Source organism: Rana temporaria, chromosome 9 (assembly GCF_905171775.1).
Source record: "Rana temporaria chromosome 9, aRanTem1.1, whole genome shotgun sequence".
NCBI lineage: Eukaryota > Metazoa > Chordata > Amphibia > Anura > Ranidae > Rana > Rana temporaria.
Window position 1 is genome coordinate 48,496,256 of NC_053497.1, and position 20,905 is coordinate 48,517,160.

Sequence of the window (20,905 nt, forward strand, 5' to 3'; positions counted from 1 at the left end):
CTTCAGTCCTAAAATGAATGACGGCTACAGCTTGGTCGCCTAATTCTGGGACACAGACATATGACCGTATCCTGTGATTGAGCCCGCTGCTGGGCGCGCTCTGTGATCACAGTGTCCTCCGGACAGCTCAGCTGCTCTTTTCCACATGATCAGCTGTATCCAATCACAGAAGTAAACAGATGCTGGTGATTGGCACTCCTTTCCTCAAGCTATCAGCATGAGGATCGGAGAAGAGAGGCGATGCTCGGTCTCTCTAAATGGGGACATGTACACTGATAATCAGGGCACTGAATATCAGTGCAGTCCCACCGGTGCTACAAATCTGTGCCCATCAGTGCTACCAGTCAGTGCCTCCTCAGTGTCACCCATCAGTGCCACCTATCAGTGTAGCCTCATCAGCGTCCATCAGTTTAAGTTTAAAGGAACACTAAAGGCAAAGTTTTTTTTTTAAAATAACAAACATGTTATATTTACCTCCACTGTGCAGCTCGTTTTGCACAGAGTGTCCCCTAACCCTGTCTTCTGGGGTCCCTCGGCGGCTGTCTCGGGTCCTCCTCGCAAAAGCTTTCCACCTTCATACGAGCGAGCTTGCATGGTGGAAAGCTTTTGCGAGCGTGCTCCCGTGATACAGCGGCAGGCATAGCCGCCGACTGTATCACTCGGCCCCGCCCCCCGCTGTGATTGACAGCAGCGCCAGCCAATAGCTGCGCTGCTATCAATCCATCCAGACTAGCCAAACAACGGCCAGGCTGGGAACAGAAGAGGATCACGTGGACGCGCGCGGGACTTTTGAGGGGTCGGGTAAGTAAAACGGGGGTTCGGGGGGGGGGGGCCGGTACCGTCGGATGTTTTTTCACCGTAATGCATAGGATGCATTAAGGTGAAAAAACATTTACCTTTACAACCGCTTTAAGAGAAAAATTACCTGTTTGCAAAATGTTTTTTTTTTTTTATGATTTAATTTTTTGTTTATTTACCAAAAAAATAAACAGTGGCGATTAAATACCACCAAAGAAAGCTCTATTTGTGTGAGCAAAATTATAACAATTTAATTTGGGTACAGTGTTGCATGATCGCGCAATTGTCATTCAAAGCGCAACAGCGCTGAAAGCTGAAAATTGGCCTGGGCAGGAAGTGGTTAAAATGCAAAATCGGCTCTGGCAGCGAAAGGTTTAAGGGCAAGAGAGCTTTATATTCACCAACATTGATGTCTAACAGTGAGGAACGACAAAGTTGGAAAGAAAACTTCTCTCTTTATTTTTAAAGTAAAAAAATACTGCAAAAGGTGACACATCCTTTACTTACAAAACATCTGTTCTTTGCGATTTGGCACACAGCTATAAAAAAGAAACCATAACCATAGTCAAAAACATGAGATGAAAATCTTTATTGAAATTTAGAAAGGTCATACTGGAATTAGAAGGAAGATCTGTCCAAACAAAGCTTGTGGGAAACAGAACTTTTCCTTCTTTATTTGTAAAGCAAAAAAAAGTTGCAAAAAGGTGATAGCTTTTACTTACAAAGCAAATGTTGCCAAACTACTATTCTTTGTGATTTGGCACACAACTTAAAAGGAAACCATAATCATAACCAAAACATGAGATGGAAACATTTATAGATGTCTAACGAAGGTCACACTGGAAATCAACACAGGGCTCTCCATCTGGGCCTTGACAATTGGTGGCTGTGAACCTGTCCACACACAGCTTGCTGGGCCACATTCCATAACCATGAGTGTTCATATGGGAGTACAGCAGGCTCTTGACACGCTGGTACTGGTCTGATGAAGCCTTTGACCCAGGGGAAAAAAACTATTATATCTTAAAGTGTCATTAAACCCACATCATAAAAAACTATCAATACATTTTACATAGTTAGGTTGAAAAAAAGACACAGTGGGGTAGATTCAGATAGAATCGTCTATCTGTCCGCCCGGCGTAACGTATCTCAGATACGTTACGCCGCCGTAATTTAGGGCGCAAGTTCTGTATTCAGAAACAACTTGCGCCCTTAGTTACGGCGGCGTAACGTATCTGTGTCGGCGTAAGTCCGCCTAATTCAAATGTGGATGATGTGGGCGTGTTTTATGTATATTAACTGTGACCCCGCGTATGTGACGTTTTTTACGAACGGTGCATGCGCCGTTCGTGAAAAAATCCCAGTGCGGATGCTCAAAATTCCGCCGCAAATCGTCATTGCTTTCGACGTGAACGTAAATTACGTCCAGCCCTATTCGCGAACGACTTACGCAAATGACGTAACATTTTCAAAACTCGACACGGGAACGACGGCCATACTTAACATAGGATACGCCTCATATAAAAGGGGTAACTATACGCCGAAAAAAGCCTAATGTAAATGACGTAAAAAAATGCGCCGGCCGGACGTATGTTTCTGAATCGGCGTATCTAGCTCATTTGCATATTCCTCGCATAAATCTAAGGAAGTGCCACCTAGCGGCCAGCATAAATATGCAGCCTAAGATACGACGGTGTAAAACACTTACGCCGGTCGGATCTTAGGGAAATCTATGCGTAACTGATGATTTAGGCGCATAGATACGACCGGCCGGACTCAGAGATACGATGGCGTATCTGCAGATACGCCTTCGTATCTTCTATCTGAATCTACCCCAGTCAATCCAGTTCAACCATAAAAAAAAAAGTATCATACAATCCCATATACCCAATTCTATACCCACAGTTGATCCAGAGGAAGGCAAAAAAAAACAGCAGAGCATGATCCAATTTGCTACAGCAGGGGAAAAAAAATTCCTTCCTAATCCCCCGAGAGGCAATCAGGTTTTTCCCTGGATCAACTTTACCTATAAATGTTAGTACCCAGTTATATTATGTACATCTAGGAAAGAATCCAGGCCTTTCTTAAAGCAAGCAGCTGAGCTGGTCGGAACCACCTCTGGAGGGAGTCTATTCCACATTTTCACAGCTCTTACTGTGAAGAAACCTATCCGTATTTGGAGATTAAATCTCTTTTGCTCTAGACGTAAAGAGTGCCCCCTTGTCCTTTGTCTTGACCGTAAAGTGAATAACTCAACACAAAGTTGACTACCACTCATATATTTGTACATGTTGATCATATCTCCCCCCCCCCCCCCTTAATCACCTCTTCTCAAGAGTGAATAAATTCAGTTCCTCTAATCTTTCCTCATAGCTGAGCTCCTCCATGCCTCTTATCAGTTTGGTTGCCCTTCTCTGAACTTTCTCCAGTTCCCCCGATATCCTTTTTGAGAACTGGAGCCCAAAACTGAACTGCACATGAGGTCTTACTAATGATTTGTACAGGGGCAAAATTATATCTCTCTCTGGAATCCATACCTCTCTTAATACAATAAAGGACTTTGCTCACTTAAATGCTGTGTTACATGCTGTTCATACTTAGTTTTCTTCGTATTCTGCAAAAAACCTGGTTGATCCTGCTGCTCTCAATCTCACCCTTCTGTCCGTGTCCCCAGTTCAGCTAGGGATTTTGGAAAACAATGTTGGCACCTCTGTACATGCTCAGTTTTCAGTGAGTTTCTATGTTGAGCATTTCCTCCCTATCACACATGAGCTGAACATGCTCAGCCCATGTGTCACACATGTGTGAGTACAGTGGTAAATAACAGCCCACTCCCTCTCTTCGTCATCCTTGCCCACTAACCAGCTAAACACAATGGGGGCAGGATACTACATATAGACTGGTGGAGGCTTCACCACCCTGTTATCCTAAGACACAGGCTGGAGGGGCGTGAGACTGGCAGAAATCCACCCACACCATGTTATTACCAAAAAATGATTACGTTTTGATTTCAATTAAATATTTGTATGATGATTTAAAACAAGTTTATTAATACTAATTATCTGTGTTTACTGTTTCCCAAATGCTCTGTTATTTTTATTTTGAACATGTGACCTGCAGCAGAGGACTAGAAGCTCCTCCTGCGTATTTCCCTTCAGACAGGCTGGGAAAGATCTGGGTAATGTGACAGATGTATATTGATTAGGAAAAAGGTACTTAGATGCTTAAATTTAAATATTTCCAGTGCCATGATCCACATACAGAAATTAAAGGGACAATGTAAAATAAACAGTGTGCGTTTAGTATCACTTTAATGAACCGTGATCTATGACTAGAAGTACTGTACCCCAACATTAGGAATTTACAGCTAAGCAAAAAACTTTTTTTTTTTGTTAAAGCGTTAGATTTTTTATCACCTTTTATGGTTGTCTATCTTCCCATTTATGATGATATAGCAGAACAAGAAGTGATGGGATATGGTACCTACCTTAGAATGGTAGTAGGAGTCTTGAATGTCCTCCTTTCCCAGTAAACACCGAACACCAATGTAATATATTAACATGGCTGCTTTACAAATCTGGCTGCCAGCACAATGGGCATCAGAGAGAGCACTGCAAGAAAAAGTTAAATATTAACTAATGCAGGTTATTATCATAAATGTGCTATAAAAGACATCAGACAAACTGAATAAAGATTCAGTGAAGAAAGCCTTGCCCTACGAGAGAAGACAGTGATTGTTGCTAGCGATAAGTGCATTTAAAATCCAGTAGGCTGGTTGTACCTAAGTTGATCGATTGGTACATTCAGCCCAGTACAATCGCACCATCTATGGCTGGCCTTATGAGGTCAGAGGGTTCCTAACCTTGGGTCCATGGACACCTAAGTGGTCCATGGATGGGTTTCGGACCCATTACTGTTCAGTTCTTCCCCTTGTCCCAATCAATGGTTCCCCATTAAAAGAAATCACACCCTGCCACTGCAGAGCATTATGAGGGTTGTTTTACGAAAGGCAAATCCACTTTGCACTACAAGTGCACTTGGAAGTTCAGTCGCTGTAAATCTGAGGGGAAGATCTGAAATGAGGGAAAGCTCTGCTGATTTTATTATCCAATCATGTGCAAAGCTAAAATGCTGTTTTTTATTTTCCTTGCATGTCCCCCTCTGATCTACAGCGACTGCACTTCCAAGTGCACTTGTAGTGCAAAGTGGATTTGCCTTTCGTAAATAATCCCCAATGTGTCCCTTGACTTGTTTTCCATTTAAATTTGCATCAAATTTTTCTGCCTAAACGTTATCTTGTGCCAACCCATAATAGGAGTGAGTTTTTTTACTTTATTCAAACTTGGTGTATGCCATACTGTATGAGACAATCAAATAAAAAAAAATAAAGTACATAAAATGAATTGCAGTTCAGTGGTTCTCAACCTCAGTCCTCAAGTACCCTCGACGGGCCATGTTTTCAGCTTTTCCTTTACTTTGCACAGCTGCTTGAAATCAATATCAATGACATGGTATTCATAAGAGCTATTTTCACTAAGGGGGTTTCCCAAAACATGGCCCGTTGGGGGAACTTGAGGACTGAGGTTGGGAACCACTGCTGTAGAAATCAAAGTGATAGCTTGGGTTGAATGTTTAAAGGTCCTGTACTCACCATAGGAAATCAAGTGTTAGGAGTAACAGGGGATATACCCCCATTGTGGCTTGGCCCTCTATGATGTGTATAACCCCACAGGGGTCCACAGGCACACCACAGCCCTATAAAGTCCCCTGTGGCTAACTTGACGCATTACACCAATTGTCAAGGGGGGTACCTACAAAAGGATCCAGTTCATGGCAGCAACATTCCAGGCCAGTCCTGCATCTTCTACCATGTGGAGTTCGGGTAAGATTCCCAAATGCTTTACTGAGGAGTCAACTGATCAGGAAACTGCATTAGGAGTGACTATCATGTGGCAAGAATACAAGAATCACATTGCAGTAATATCCCCATCCAGTGAGAGATAGGGAGGAACCTTTAGGGCCCTTTCAGACGTGCGGACCGTATGTCCGCTTTTTCATCCATCCGTTTGCGGATGAAAAAGGGACATACATTGGTCCCTATGTGATTGCCGGTGTCAGCGGATAAACATCCGCTGACACCCGTAATCACCTGCCTCCGCAAAGATCCGATTTTGCAGACGGAAGAATGTCCTATTTTTTCTTCCGTCTGCGGATCGGATGAACACGGACACATGGTCCGTGTTCATCTGATCCCCCCCATAGGGGAGAGCGGAGAAAAGACAAGGCGGTCCCTGCACAGTGTGCGGGGACCGCCCTTTGTCAGCCGCCGGCTCAGCGGGGATTTACGGAGCGATCCCCGCTGAGCTTACAGACACACGGAGGCGGATCATTACTGATCCGCCCCGTGTGAAAGGGCCCTTATAGTAAGAAGGTAAGTTTCTCTCAGCAGAAAGAAGAAGTCCATCACCTAAAGACACCAGCAAAAAAAAATGAGGATAGCTGGGAGTCCCTGCAGTCTTCCTTTATTTATTTATCTTTTACAGTGTCCAGTCACATGAAGGAAACTACATACAACTCAGTGGTAATGATTTCAAGAGCACACTGGGGGTTATTTACAAAAGGCAAATCCACTTTGTACTACAAGTGCAAAGTGCACTTGAAAGTTCAGTCGCTGTAGCTCAGAGAGGGACATGCAAGGAAAATAAATAACAGCATTTTAGCTTGCACATGATTGGATGATAAAATCATCAGAGCTTCCCCTCATTTCAGATCTTCCCCTCAGATTTACAGCGACTGGACTTTCAAGTGCACTTTCCACTTCCAAGTGCACTTTCCACTTCCAAGTGCACTTTCCACTTGTAGTGCAAAGTGGAATTGCCTTTCGTAAATAACCACCACTGTGTCCCTTACTATACGACTAAGAATAGGAGAGTTTTTTGCCTTTAAATGTACAGAATTCCACAATTCAGACTGGTCATACATTGCAACTTCATTGCAATTAATAAAAAAGGAAGAAATTTAAAATCTTTCTGTGCACAGAAAAAAATAAAAACTGCTTAAATCCAAGATCGGTAGCAGAAGGACTGCCCACCATCTTGAATGAAGGAGCAGATGCATGTCCCCAGGCCAGTCTGAAATCTGTATAGAGTTTTTTATTTTTTAAAGAGATCGTAAATGAAAAATATGGTCCTGTGGCTAGGGATTTGCTTTAACTGCTTGCCGACCAGCTGCCATTGGAATCTATACATGTAGATTAGGGGCCTTATGAACGGGCCGCCACTGCTGTGCCCGTACGTCGCTACCTGCTCCAGGGTTTATGGCCCCCAAGCCCGCTATGATTGTACACAGTGGGAATCTGTCAGCAGATCCCAGCCAATGATGCATGGCTGAGACCTGCTGATCACCTGTGAGCAATCACAGATCAGAACCCTGTCTTGACAATCGCAGGAATAAGAAACAGAGATCTATAGTAAAAAACAGCAGACATTGTACATTGTCCCTAGATGGTAACCCCTTTTCAGAAAATGTCATTAGTACAGTGACAGTGTATAGTATTAGCACTCATCACTGTATTAGTGTCACTGGTGATGTCAGTGTATAATAATAATAATAATCCAGTATATACACACATCAAAGACTACATGTAGCAGAATACATTTTGGATAAAATTTATGAAGAAATGTAAAATAAATTATTGGATATGTTTTGAAGCAGAAAATATTATTTTTTTTTCAAAATTTGCAGTCCTTTTTTGGTTTAAAATTGCAAAAAAACAAAAAACAGTGGTGAGCACCAAAAGAAAGCTCTATTTGTATGAAAAAAAATCGAAATTACGCTTGGCTGGGTATAATGATGCATGACCACGCAATCAATTACCAGTTAAAGTAGGAAAGTGTTAAATAGGAGAAAATGGCCTGGTCTGATCTGTTCTCAGTGTTTCCTATACAGTTCTTACCTCTCCACAGGTTTTCCACTGCTGCCATCTAAGACCTCCACTTTCTTATCACCTTTGCACCAATTCAGGCTGTGTGTGGGGTGAACAGGGGGAGGGTGATGGCTGTTATGTTCTGGCCCAAGAAACAAGTGGGGAGTATGCACCTCATAGGGCTGGAACAGAGACACGCTTGGAGATGGCGGCAACCGTTCAACAAGAGCATTAGAGAGCAAATCTTTTTGTTGCATAGAGGCCCCTGTATTTACAAAAATGACAATTAGACCAGAAAATATCACCACTCCAGATACAGACACATAGGGGGTTATTTACTAAAGGCAAATCCACTTTGCACTGCAAGTGCACTTGAAAGTGCAGTTGCTGTAGATCTGAGGGGGACCGGAAAGGAAGATCAAAAACAGCACTTTAGCATGCACATGATTGAATAATTAAATCAGCAGAGCTTCCACTCATTTCAGATCTTCCCTTCAGATCTACAGCGACTGCACTTCCAAGTGCACTTGCAGTGCACTTGTAGTGCATAGTGTATTTGCCTTTAGTAAATCAGCCCCATAGGGTTTACACATGTTTCATAGATTAACCCACGCATGTAAAGTGCTGCCTACATTTAGTTAACCACATATTTCAGATTTTTGGTGACTGCTGGAGAGTTGAAGCCCAATTTCCTTTTTATTACTGTAAAGCAGTCAGTGTATGCAAACAGTAATATATGTGGATCATCTTTTTCCAATTATTAGTTAACTAGGGTGCTGCAGCTTGGCTAAAAAAAAGTGTGAGAATGTAAAGAAAAAAAAACAACAACCATACTCACCTAGATAGCTGTTCCTGTCGGCTCTGTGCTCTGCCCCTCCAGCGCTCACTGGAGTGCTAGGCTGGTGTGGGGGTGGAATCAGCTGGCTCAGGCTCCCAGTAGAGCTCTAAGAGCCTAAGCCAGCTGCTGTTGAGGGCATCTGGGTGGATGGCGACATTATTTTATTTTTATTTCCTTTGTTTTTATTCAGAATAAATAGTAAAACTATTAAAACAAAAATGCATTTTCCTGCAATTAGCACCTCCCCCGTCCATAAATATTTTGCAAAATATAACAACGTCAACTGAAAAACATGATTATCAAATTAGTGCAACTTTTATGTAATAGAATGGCAAGTTCACACCTCTGCAATATATGTGACAATTTAGCCGTCATGTGAAAATGCATGACAAATAGAATCCTATTGTTATCTCAAGCAGCTGTGAAGCAGCAGCAGACCACTTCTAATTGTAATCTTCTGCTGGCTGCAATCAGCCACATTAGCTCATGATAGCAGTGATCTACTGGTCCAAAGAGAGGTACAGTTTTGCCCAAGCCTCCGTTCTGACAGGATGTGCCATGACATCTCTGCACTTACAGTGTAAATGCTATGCAGGAGTATGGCAGGGGGTATCCAAGCCATATTCAGACACTAGGGACTAATCAGCCCACCTTTAAACAAAAATATTACATTAAAGGGTCACTAAAGGAATTTTTTTTGTTAGCTAAATAGCTTCCTTTACCTTACTGCAGTCCTGGTTTCATGTCCTCATTGTTCGTTTTTGCTTTGATGTAGCTGTAATCCTTCTCTGATCTCCACACTTCCTTCCTGCTTGTCTGGCTCCTTATGAAAAAACTCATGCAAGCTTCTCACTGTGGTCCATGATCAATAAGGTGTGATTACTGTGTGTCTAAAACTCCTCAGAACCAATCAGATTCATTTTAAAAACAAACACTGCCCTGTGTTTGTTTGTTTTTGTTCTGTGTGTCTCTGTACTTCACAGAAACATGGAACTAGTTTAAAAACAAAACTAAACTGCAGGCACATTATAAGATTGATTTTTATCTATTTTTAAAAGAAAATCAGTTAACTATTATGTCTCTATACCCTGTAAACAGTCATTTCAGCAAAAACAATGTTTTCCTTTACTGCTCCTTTAAGGTGAGTTGGTTATTTAAATCCCTGGTGCCTATCCTGTGGCCCTTTGGCACTTTTTTGTGCAGCCCTTGGGCCCCTGAAGACAATACTTGATTTATAACAGTGATTTATAGCAGTCTCAAGTAACATGTCTCCAATCGATTACTGCCTCCTGAAGCTTGTCCCCAGTCTCCAACAACTCCTATAGCATGTCTGCATTCTCTGACCATCACTTGTAGTATCATGTCTTCAATTAATTTGATCATCACTTGTATTATGTCTGCATTCTCTGATTCTCTCTTGTATCAGGTCTGCAGTCTCTGACCAAGTCCTGTATCAGGTCTGCAGTCTCTGACCAATCCTGTATCAGGTCTGCAGTCTCTGACCAATCCTGTATCAGGTCTGCAGTCTCTGACCAAGTCCTGTATCAGGTCTGCAGTCTCTGACCAATCCTGTATCAGGTCTGCAGTCTCTGACCAATCCTGTATCAGGTCTGCAGTCTCTGACCAATCCTGTATCAGGTCTGCAGTCTCTGACCAAGTCCTGTATCAGGTCTGCAGTCTCTGACCAAGTCCTGTATCAGGTCTGCAGTCTCTGACCAAGTCCTGTATCGGACACCCTCAGATGAAGTCCGGAAGTCACAAAACACGTCAGGGTTGTGGTCTCTACGCGAAACCAGGAAGTGACGTTTGCGCTCCATAGAGCAATACTAATCGGTATTTATGTCTCTTGAAAGACGAGCACCAAAGCACACGCACTTTTTTTGCTGGAATGAAAATTGAACATAGTACATATATATTGAGAGGGGGGCGCATGCGGGACAATAAAGTTTTAAACAATATTACGCTATGGTGTTTATTCTATTGTTGTTTGCATGAGCCCATTGAATCCTATCTATATATGTGCCCTCTATGACGGTATAAGGAGGTTCAAAAGGGAGAAGGAAGGTCTGTGTGATTTCAAGGCAATATATACTTATCCTTGGGGTAAGTGCATCCCCGAGAGGGGCTTCCTGTGTTCACGAGGTGTTGTATGGATCTTTGCATCGCTGTCACTAATGAACTGCACTTTTTGAGCACCTCTATTTCATTTCATTTTCTATTGATTTCCTTTATGAGGATTAACGCATAAAGAAGTTTGTTCATCTCAACCAGAACAAAAAGCGCTACTACAATATTTATTGGACATTTTGTTTGCTCTTTACTTATTGTTTTTATACAAGTCCTGTATCAGGTCTGCAGTCTCTGACCAAGTCCTGTATCAGGTCTGCAGTCTCTGACCAAGTCCTGTATCAGGTCTGCAGTCTCTGACCAGGTCCTGTATCAGGTCTGCAGTCTCTGACCAAGTCCTGTATCAGGTCTGCAGTCTCTGACCAGGTCCTGTATCAGGTCTGCAGTCTCTGACCAGGTCCTGTATCAGGTCTGCAGTCTCTGACCAGGTCCTGTATCAGGTCTGAAGTCTCGGGCCATGTTCTGTATCATGTTTGCAGTATCTGACCATCCCCTGTATCACCTCTGCACTCTCTGACCAGGTCCTGTATCACTTCTGCTGTCTCTGACCATGTCCTGTATCACGACTGCAGTGTCTGACCATGTCTTGTATCACGACTGCAGTGTCTGACCATGTCCTGCATCACGACTGCAGTGTCTGACCATGTCCTGCATCACGTCTGCAGTCTCTGACCATGTCCTGTATGAAGTTTCTATCCATCTCTTGTATCAGGACCATCTTCTGTGTTTTCTCCACAGTCTCTGAGCATCTCTTGTATCATGTTCATAGTCTTGGACTATATCCTGTGTGTCCGTAGTCTGACACTGAATATTCACTGATTTTTACACGTGGCATGGTGAGTTTGAGGGCTACACTTGAGGCCTTCCAAACCAAGAAAGTTGACCACCACAGATTTAAATAGATGAGGTGACAACTCTGCTTTTTGATTCTTGTAAGTTCTAAGCCATTGGTTTAGAGAGCAGCCCCCCCCCCCCCCCTCGCAGAAAGCCTAATTTCAGCTCAAGCAAACATATTTTTTACATAATTATATTAGGTCAAGTTAAAACAACAATACAGTTAGGGAAAAAGAGCAAATCTAAAAAGGTGCTTTATACAATTCATTGGACCTGATAAGGTTAAAATACTAAAGCTGGCCATACACAGAGTGAATCTTGGCCAGTTCCTGATGAACTGGATGCAATTTGAACCATTGGTGTTCCTATCGGCAGTCTCCCATCCAGCATCCTTGATCCAAAAACTGAAGCAGCTGGGTGGAAAATTCACAGCTGAATCCAAACAGATGCTGTTTGAGAATCCTGACCACTGGCACCGACAGCTGTCAGAATACAAGAGCCATTGGGGAAGATTCCTCCATGTTTCCTCCATCCTGTTTAGTTTGGATGGACGAATCAATAGATTTCTCTCATTCAGACCTGCTGTAAGAAATCTTACAGTGTATAACCAGCTGAAATTCTTCAAAGGTATTTTTACTCTGTCATAGCAGAGTGTGGCCTAGTTTATAACATTACAACTTTAAGGTCAGGGCTTTGCACATAAACGTAACAATGCGTACCTACTACAATGCTCGTTATATACAGAGGCTGCATGAACTGGCTTAGCAGCGCTCCCTGGACACCAAGAACAGTCCATTTAAGAAGCTTGTCGGTAGCGGACATAGTACACACACGGGCGGCCGATACACTGGGGGGACAGTTAGACAATAACTGCAAACAGCCCTTAGCGTGGATGCTCAGAGGAACAGAAGATTGTGGTATCCATGCACTGAAAGAGACAGCAAGACAAAACATAAGGTCTAAAAAAAATAAACCATAGATATAAGCAGGTAAAAGCCAGGCCATTATGAAATTCAGGAAGGTGCATACCTTTAACGGAGAACCATAATACAGTACATACCTCTCCTGGCAAATGCAGTGCTCAACGTTGCTTTGTTGCAGAGAAAGGATCCCTAAAGTCCGGTGGGAAAATTACCTTTCCAGGAGTGTTGACCTCCGCGGTCCTCTGCAGCTTCCACTGGTTCCTCCTGTTGACCTCCATATTACTGCGGGAGAGAGTAATAATGTGGAAAACAACAGGGGGAACCGATGAGAGCTGTGGGTGACTACAGAGGTCAACACTCTCAAAAGTTTTGGTTTACTAGCAAGTGTTCACCTTGTCATGATCTTCTGATGGAGACTGGAAATCAACATTTTAACACATCTGCAGGGTACACTGTTCTCACAAACAGCTAACCCAGCCTAAAAAATGCCATGCCACCATCAGCGGAGACATTGTAGACAGAGCAAGTGGCTGCAAGAGATGAGCACCACTGAAATGTAACAAAGGATGAAAAAATGGTGAATGAAAATATTCGGATAGGATGCAAAGGGCTGCACACTTGAAAACTGTATCCACTTTATTGATAATCTTTAACCACTTGAAGAGCAGACCTTTTCTGAGAGCATTTTTTTCTGGAAAATTACTTAGAACCCCCAAACATTGTATATATAATTTTTTTTTTGGCAGGGGCCCTAGAGAATAAAATGGTGGTCGATTAATCTTTTTTTATGTCACACAGTATTTGCTCAGCGTTTTTTCAAATGCAATTTTTTTTGGAAGAAAATACACTTTCATGAATTTTAATTCATTATTATAGCAAAAAGTTAAAAATATTGCTTTTATTTTGGTTTATAGCGGGGGAAAAAAAAAAAGCAGAGGTGATCAAATACCACCAAAAGAAAACTCTATTTGTAGGGAAAAAAGGACGTCAATTTTGTTTGGGAGCTACGTCTCACGGCCGCGCAATTGTCAATTAAAGAGAAGCAGTGCCGAATCGCAAAAAATACCGCTGGTCTTTGGCCAGCCAATTGGTCTGGGGCTGAAGTGGTTAAAGATCTTAAAATATTATCTTGCGCTGACAACAACAGAAACTGGGCTCCAAATGGCAGCTGATTATAATGTGGCACCCTGCTAAAGTCTCTAAGGGAAAACTGTAAATAACTTACAATTGTATTTATATGTGTGTCAAGAGAAAAAAGTTTTCTTTGTTTTGGATAAAGTGGGAAAGAATTAAAACCCCAATCTGTTTTTTATGGTTTTCTGTGGTTCCTTTGGAGAGATTAACCTTGACTTTCTAACCTGCTGACAGCAGTTTTGCCACACGGGAAATCTGCAACAACAACAGAAAGAAACAAAAATCTGGCAGGGGTTCTAACCTTCCCCAACGCTGCTAAACAAAAGCATTTGTATTCCCTGTGTTGCTGTTGGAGAGTTAGACCCCATACACACTATTAGATTTTATGCAGATTTTTGTCTTGAGATTTAACAAAACCATGTAATATGAGGTCAAACCTTAATGCCGCGTACACACGATCAGAAATTCTGACAACAACCGTTTGATCTGAGCTTTTGATTGGAAATTCCGCCCGTGTGTACGCTCCATCGGACATTTGCTGTCGGAAATTTCCGACCACAAAAATTTGAGAGCTGGTTCTCAATTTTTCCGACAACAAAAGTTCTTGTCGAAAATTCCGATCGTCTGTATGCAATTCCGACGCATAAAAATCCTACGCATGCTCGGAATCAATTCGAACTTCATTTTTCTCGGCTCGTCGTAGTGTTGTACGTCATCATGTTCTTGACGTCTGGAATTTCAGACAACATTTGTGTGACCGTGTGTATGCAACACAAGTTTGAGCCAACATTCCGTCGGAAAAAAAATCCACGGTTTTGTTGTCGGAAATTCCGATCGCGTGTACACGGCATAAGAGTTTCAATTCGTATGCAATCAGGCAGGCCCCTGCACTACATGTGTTGGTAAATCTGAAGAAAAAAATATGCAGAAAATCTAATAATGTGTATGGGGCCTGAAGCTGGCCCTAGAAAGTTCGGTTCTTGCTGAACCGGATGAGATTCAAACCATCTATAAGCAGTATGAATGTACTGAAGTTGATCCCTTGATCAACTTGGGTACAACCAGCACATTGGCTTGGGGGGTAAATTTGGGTAATGCCTGGGCATACATTTTCTGTACTGCTCCTCCAAACTTTTCCATTACCATCATCAGTCCTCTTAGACCTCAATTACACTTGTGGTTGGAGGGGCAATGTAAACATGCAGTTGAGGCATGACTTTACCACTCCCCCCAATCACTCTCCCTTAAGCTGAAAGGACAGCAAGCATGGGGGTATATATGCGGCGGCCATGATGCTTTGCATTTTGTGATCCTGTAACATACAGTGGGCAGTACTGACCACAGAATGAAGCCCATTCAACTGAATAGGAACACATCGTAACCACATGCATTGCTTGCAGTTCCAGCACACAAATGTTTGCTTTAAGGGTGTCACAAGGTCACCGCTTGTCAAATGCCTCTGAAGAGCGACCCATTGTGGATCGCTCTTCTGAGGGCACTGCATGTATAAATTTCTGTATACAAATTCAACATACTCATTCGCACTCATATGATACCTACATGCATGATGGAGTGGCTACATCTGGCATGCAGCTTAGATAGACGTGCAGGAAGATGTTGGGTTTGAGCACAAGCAATTGGCTATGCTGAGAGGGACAGAATATGCACTTCTCACGTTCCTCATCCAGCTTACTGTAGTACAGGCTGATTTCCTTGTATAGGTACCTATGAACAGAGGTAAGAAATAATCCAGATCCAGTGACAGGATGCTGAATGCAATGAGCAGCAGTAGAAATATATAGGGATCCAACAGTAAAATGAGTAAAAGATTGAACAGGACCCCTGGAGAAGGGAGCAAATTACCACTGAAACGCATTGGCTTTCTTCTGTATTTATAAAAGTCGGCTTATAAAATTAAAAGCCAATACTCCACTGCAATAACACAGATCAAAGGCTTATTATACTGGCTGCTTTTGTGGGTTTGAATTGTGATACTTTATTGTAATTGTGATAATTGTGATTTTATGTTGAAAGTCTCTGCTGTATTATACAGGCAGTCCCCCTGGGTTATAAACAAGATAGGGTCTGTAGGCTTTACTAAAGTCGATTTTTTTATTTCAAAATACTTTACAGTTCTTATACTTACCTGCTCTGTGCAGTAGTTTTCCACAGAGCAGCCCAGATCCTCCTCTTCTCTGGTACCTCTTTGGCGCCCCTGGCCCCTCCCTCCGGTTGAATGCCCCCCCAGCAAGCAGTTTGCTATGGGGGCACCCAAGCTGAGCCGCAGTATTCTTTCAGACACTGAGCCACAGCCTAACCCCGTCCCCTCTGTCCTCATTGGCTCACTGACAGCCAATGAGAACTGTGAATCCCAGACAACCGAATCTCTCATGCATTATTGCTGGAACGGAGGGTGCTCAGGGGGTGGGCTGAGAGGGGCTGCTGCACACAGAAGGATTGTTATCTTAACTGCAAAGAATGCAGTAAGATAAAAGAAACATTCTGCCTTTTAAACCTCCCTGGCGGTATGATTCTTTCCGATTTTTGGTGCTGAAAGCGGTACAATTGTATTGCATGGAAATTTGGCGTTTTATATTGTAGGCCTGTAATTCTTAGAAATAACACACTTAAATCTGTCCAAACAAGAGTCTAGTAGACATTCCGGGTATGATAAAGTTTGAAACACAAAATCATAAATTATAATATAATAAATAACTATAAATAATTATAACAAATAATAATATAGGGTTGTCCCGATACCACTTTTTTAGGACAGAGTACAAGTACCGATACTTTTTTTCAAGTACTCGCCGATACCGAATACTGATACTTTTTTTTAAATGTGTCCCCAAATGCAGCCATGTCCCCCACATATGCAGCCATGTCCCCCACATATGCAGCCATGTCCCCCCACATATGCAGCCATGTCCCCCACATATGCAGCCATGTCCCCCCCCCCCATATGCAGCCATGTCCCCCCCATATCCAGCCATGTCCCCCCATATGCAGCCATGTCCCCCCATATGCAGCCATGTCCCCCCCATATGTAGCCATGTCCCCCCCATATGCAGCCATGTCTCCCCCATATGCAGCCATGTTTCCCCCATATGCAGCCACGTCCCCCCCATATCCAGCCACGTCCCCCCCATATCCAGCCACGTCCCCCCATATGCAGCCATGTCCCCCCCATAAAAAGCCATGTCCCCCCATATCCCCCCCATATATGCAGCCATGTCCCCCCATATACAGCCATGTCCCCCCATACATTGATGCTGCCGCTGCCGCTTAGTTAGTACGGGCGGGGAACATTACAGCTTTCATTTGATTAGCTGTAGTGTAGTAGTGTATAGACACTCCCCCTTGCTCGGGATTGGACAGATCACCCGAGCAAGGGGGAGTGTCTATACGCGGCGGGAAACACTACAGCTACAGCTACTACAGCTATTCAAATGAAAGCTGTAATGTTCCCGCCCGTATTAACCAAGCGGCGGCGGCGGCAGCGAGTATTCGGCCAGGCATCGGGGGCATTTGCGGGAGTGCAAATACTAGTATCGGTATCGGGACAACCCTAAATATAATAATAATAAAAATTATTCAATAATGTAATCAAATCAAAAACACTGAAATTTGCTCAGTTGCAGAATTGTCGCTGTCATTACTTTTAGTGTTTGATGATGAATTTCCCCACAAATCGCTATCGCTCAATTCTGCAAGAGATTCTAATTTATTATCGCTGTTTTCTAGCTGGTCTAAAACCACTTTAACATAAAGGGACACTTTTTGGTTGCTATGGACAATCTCTAGTTTCCAGGCAGAAAAAAAACTGTATTTATAATATAAAAGGGCACTGACAGACCACTAGGGACGAAGGGGGTGTGTATTTTATACAGTACTGTAATCTGTAAGAATTTTTTTGAATTTGGCGCCGATCTCCGCCCCCGTGCGTCGTAACGTCGAAGGGAACGGAGCTCGGCGGCACTCGGACACTGTGTGAATCGAGCGAGGAGACAGCTCGCTCACACAGCGGGGAGACATCACAGGATCCAGGGGACAAGGTAAGTAACTCTGCCTGGATACTGCAATGCGATCCAGAGTCTGGCTCGGGGATACCGCTATTCGTACTGAAATTCCACCCCGAGCCAGACTCGGGAATACCGCCAGGGAGGTTAACCACTTTACGTTGAACTTGATACATTTTTGGTAAGTTGGAACAGGTAAATTTTTTTAAGTAACTCCAGCCCAAAAAAAATATTTTTTATGTTTTTTGGATAGGGGTTAATACTCCTTTAACATTTCTTTTGCTGTCTGTGCCTCTGTTCAGAAGATTTCAACTCACTTTCTGTCCCCCTGTGACAATGAAATTTTAAAAAATGTGGGTTGTCGTTGAAACAAGGATAGGTGATAAAGCTTCAGTGGAGACACCTACAGTATTTCCCATGATAGCTCTTATAGGAGTGAATTTCCCTTCCTAGGGGTAGATTTCCTCTCACTTCCTGTTGTCTCTCTTAATTTGTAAGTAGGAGTCAGGGACTGCCTGTACTGTGAATAAAGCTGTGGACGTTTACTTTGGTAATACACTATAGAGCATTTTTATTTCCTGCATATACTGGGATGTTACTTGGGTGGGATCAGAGGAGGAGGAGGAGAGTGGTGCACCAAAGAGGGGATTCTGCAAATGTCACCTACTTACAATTTCATCTCAGCTTCTGAGCAGGGGGGCTTCCAACATGTAAATGAGCCATTTCCTGAAGCCTGCCATCCTAAATATTTACCATCTGTCTGCCCAATTCAGGGGAAGCAATGCCATGTCCACCTACAATGCTGTAACATGCGGAGGAGGAGGAGAAGCCACACACAGGTCCTCCAACAATATTTTTTTTCATAGGAACAGTTGTAGTTTTTTACATTACATTTGACTTTGTTATTTTAAAAGTTTATGCATAAATTATGCTAAGCGATGTTCTTTGGGGAAAAAAGAATACAAAGTCTTTCATATCTCACCTTAACAGGGCCCTTCTTGCTGCAACCAATGCATGGCTATCATGAACCAGGAGACCCTGGTACTCCTGCCAACCCTGGTAGCTGGTCACTCCTGTCCCTAGAGCCACCACCTCATAGATATCCTCATTTCCCGTCTCCCCAGGTACATCTGTAAATACAAAACATACAGCAATTACTGATATGGACACACAGCTGGTTCAGTCACCGGCTCTCTGCAGGCTGAAGACCGAGAGCTGAGCGATCAGCGGGGTTTATTCGCTCAGTTCTCGGCCTTAGAGGCGGCTGGGGACAGCTGCAGCTGGGATTGGTGCTGCAGCCATCTAGCCGAGTATGATTTTTTATTTATTTTTTATAATCCCATACTTCTCTCTTAAAATAGTACTTTGTATTGCCCTCAGCCTCCTAAAAATTCCTGTGAGGCCGCGTACACATGGTCGATCCATCCGATGAGAATGGTCCGACGGACCGTTTTCATCGGTTCACCGCTGAAGTGGCCTGATGGTCTGATGTGCGTACACACCATCAGTTCAAAAACTGATTGGGTCAGAACGCGGTGACGTAAAACACACGACGTGCTGAAAAAAACGAAGTTCAATGCTTCCAAGCATGCGTCGACTTGATTCTGAGCATGCACGGGTTTTGAACCGAAGCTTTTGTGTACTAACCATCGGTTTTGACCGATGGTCAGTCGTTCATCGGTTCGATTTTAAAGCAAGTTCTATCATTTTTGTCCCAAGGACAACAGACCGATGGGCCGTACACACGGTTCGGTTTGGACCGATGAAACTGGACTTCAGGCCGTTTCCATCGGTTTGGATCGACCGTGTGTACGCGGCCTTAGAGGTTGGCTACGTCCATTTTCCAAGTAGCCACCATTTCAGGTTTGCTCCCAGGATGAACTACAGACTATTGGATGTGTAGCGTGAATAGAGTAGGGCACGTGACTTCAATTAACCTGCACTGCTCGTTCCAAACAATTAGAAGTTAGAGGGAAAGGAGAGGCTCAGGAGATCCTGTGCGTGGATCATATTTAGAGGATCGGGATATTGTTTAGTGTCATTTTAACACAAAATTTCCACATTAAAGTGTAACTTACACTGGACCCCCTTCCAATTGCACCCAGACCCGCTAACCTGGAGCCTGGCAATCCCCCGTACTGACAGTTTATATTGCCGCTGTACTGGTCCGGAGGGTTGAAATCCCCCGGCTTTCTCTCTTCACCTGCGGTGACAGGACGGGATACACGGGTTCTGATTGGTCGGCGCCACCCATGTGACAGCGCCAAATAATTAGAATGCTCCTAAATATACTTCCTGATTAGGCAATTTTGGAGATTAAGCTGCAGAGGATTTCTAAGCCCCACATGGTGAGTTGGCGACCCAATGTCTCCTAGCGGGTGATTGCCGCGCTCCAGGTCAGCGGGACTGGGGGTGTGTGAGGAGGGGGTCCTATGTAAGTTCACTTTACAGATTTTTCTGTAAAGGTGAGCTTACCCATAAAGTATAAATTCACCTTTGTAAACAAAAGTAATAAATGCACATCTTTTTTGCAGATAAAAAAAATAATTTGCATTTATAATTGTTTTTTACTAGGAGCCTGCAAAGCATTGCACCCAAGATCAGCAGATCATGGGTGCAATGCAGGACCCCTGCAGACTGTCTGTGTAAGATGCCTGCTTGAACATTGTACAGGTAGGCACACTGACCGGAAAAGACAATTAACTTCCTAGGGAGCTCAACAGCACCCTGATAATTCATTGAGAACTACAAGCTGACAGCCGCAAAGGCAGTTCCCTTCATTAACAGAGCTCTGAAAATGAATGACACAGCCAGGTTGGCGGAGCCCCGCATTGCCGATTTAAACAAAAATTGTGACAGTGAGTTTGGGGAGGAGATCCTCGGCTTGCCGTCACTAGAGGTGACGGGTTGGAGAGAGGCTGCAGCAGTAGAACCAGGTTAAACGTTCGAGCCTAAAACTGGGTGTAACATGCTCCTAAATTTGAACTTATCCTTTAAATAATCATTATCACATATGGTTTACATTATAAAAGCATCGACTGATGTCACAAACAAAACTCAGACTGCAAAAAAACACAAAAATAAAGAGTCAAATATATCTGGTCCTTCCCTCACACACAGCGCTGACTGACTACCCACCTTTGGCTAAGATGAAAGTCGCCAGGTTGGTCCTGTGTTTGTAATAGTCACTGTCACCCAAAAGACGGTGGAAGAAATCGTAGCTCACAACTGCACATCTCTCATCGTGAGTTATAAAATTCTCTGCAAGAGGAAACAGGTTATACAGTTAAATCAATCTCAAGCACCT

At 43.3% G+C, this 20,905-nt stretch overlaps 1 protein-coding gene across 3 annotated transcripts in view; it reads right to left on the reverse strand.

Moving 5' to 3' along the window:
* Positions 1-1,236: 1,236 nt before the first annotated feature.
* Positions 1,237-20,905, reverse strand: part of LOC120913451 (adenosine deaminase domain-containing protein 2-like) — a 40,628-nt gene continuing 20,959 nt past the window's right edge. The window contains exons 3-9 of one of the 3 annotated variants that reach the window (XM_040323379.1): positions 20,737-20,859; positions 18,581-18,728; positions 15,140-15,304; positions 12,242-12,450; positions 7,754-7,988; positions 4,286-4,409; positions 1,237-1,790 (exon numbers count right to left, since the gene is read on the reverse strand). In XM_040323379.1, the coding sequence (XP_040179313.1) occupies positions 1,623-1,790; positions 4,286-4,409; positions 7,754-7,988; positions 12,242-12,450; positions 15,140-15,304; positions 18,581-18,728; positions 20,737-20,859 (1,172 nt within the window). In that variant the 3' untranslated portion in view covers positions 1,237-1,622. The remainder of the gene's footprint in view (positions 1,791-4,285; positions 4,410-7,753; positions 7,989-12,241; positions 12,451-15,139; positions 15,305-18,580; positions 18,729-20,736; positions 20,860-20,905) is intronic. The other 2 variants (XM_040323380.1, XM_040323381.1) reach the window with 2 other exon arrangements.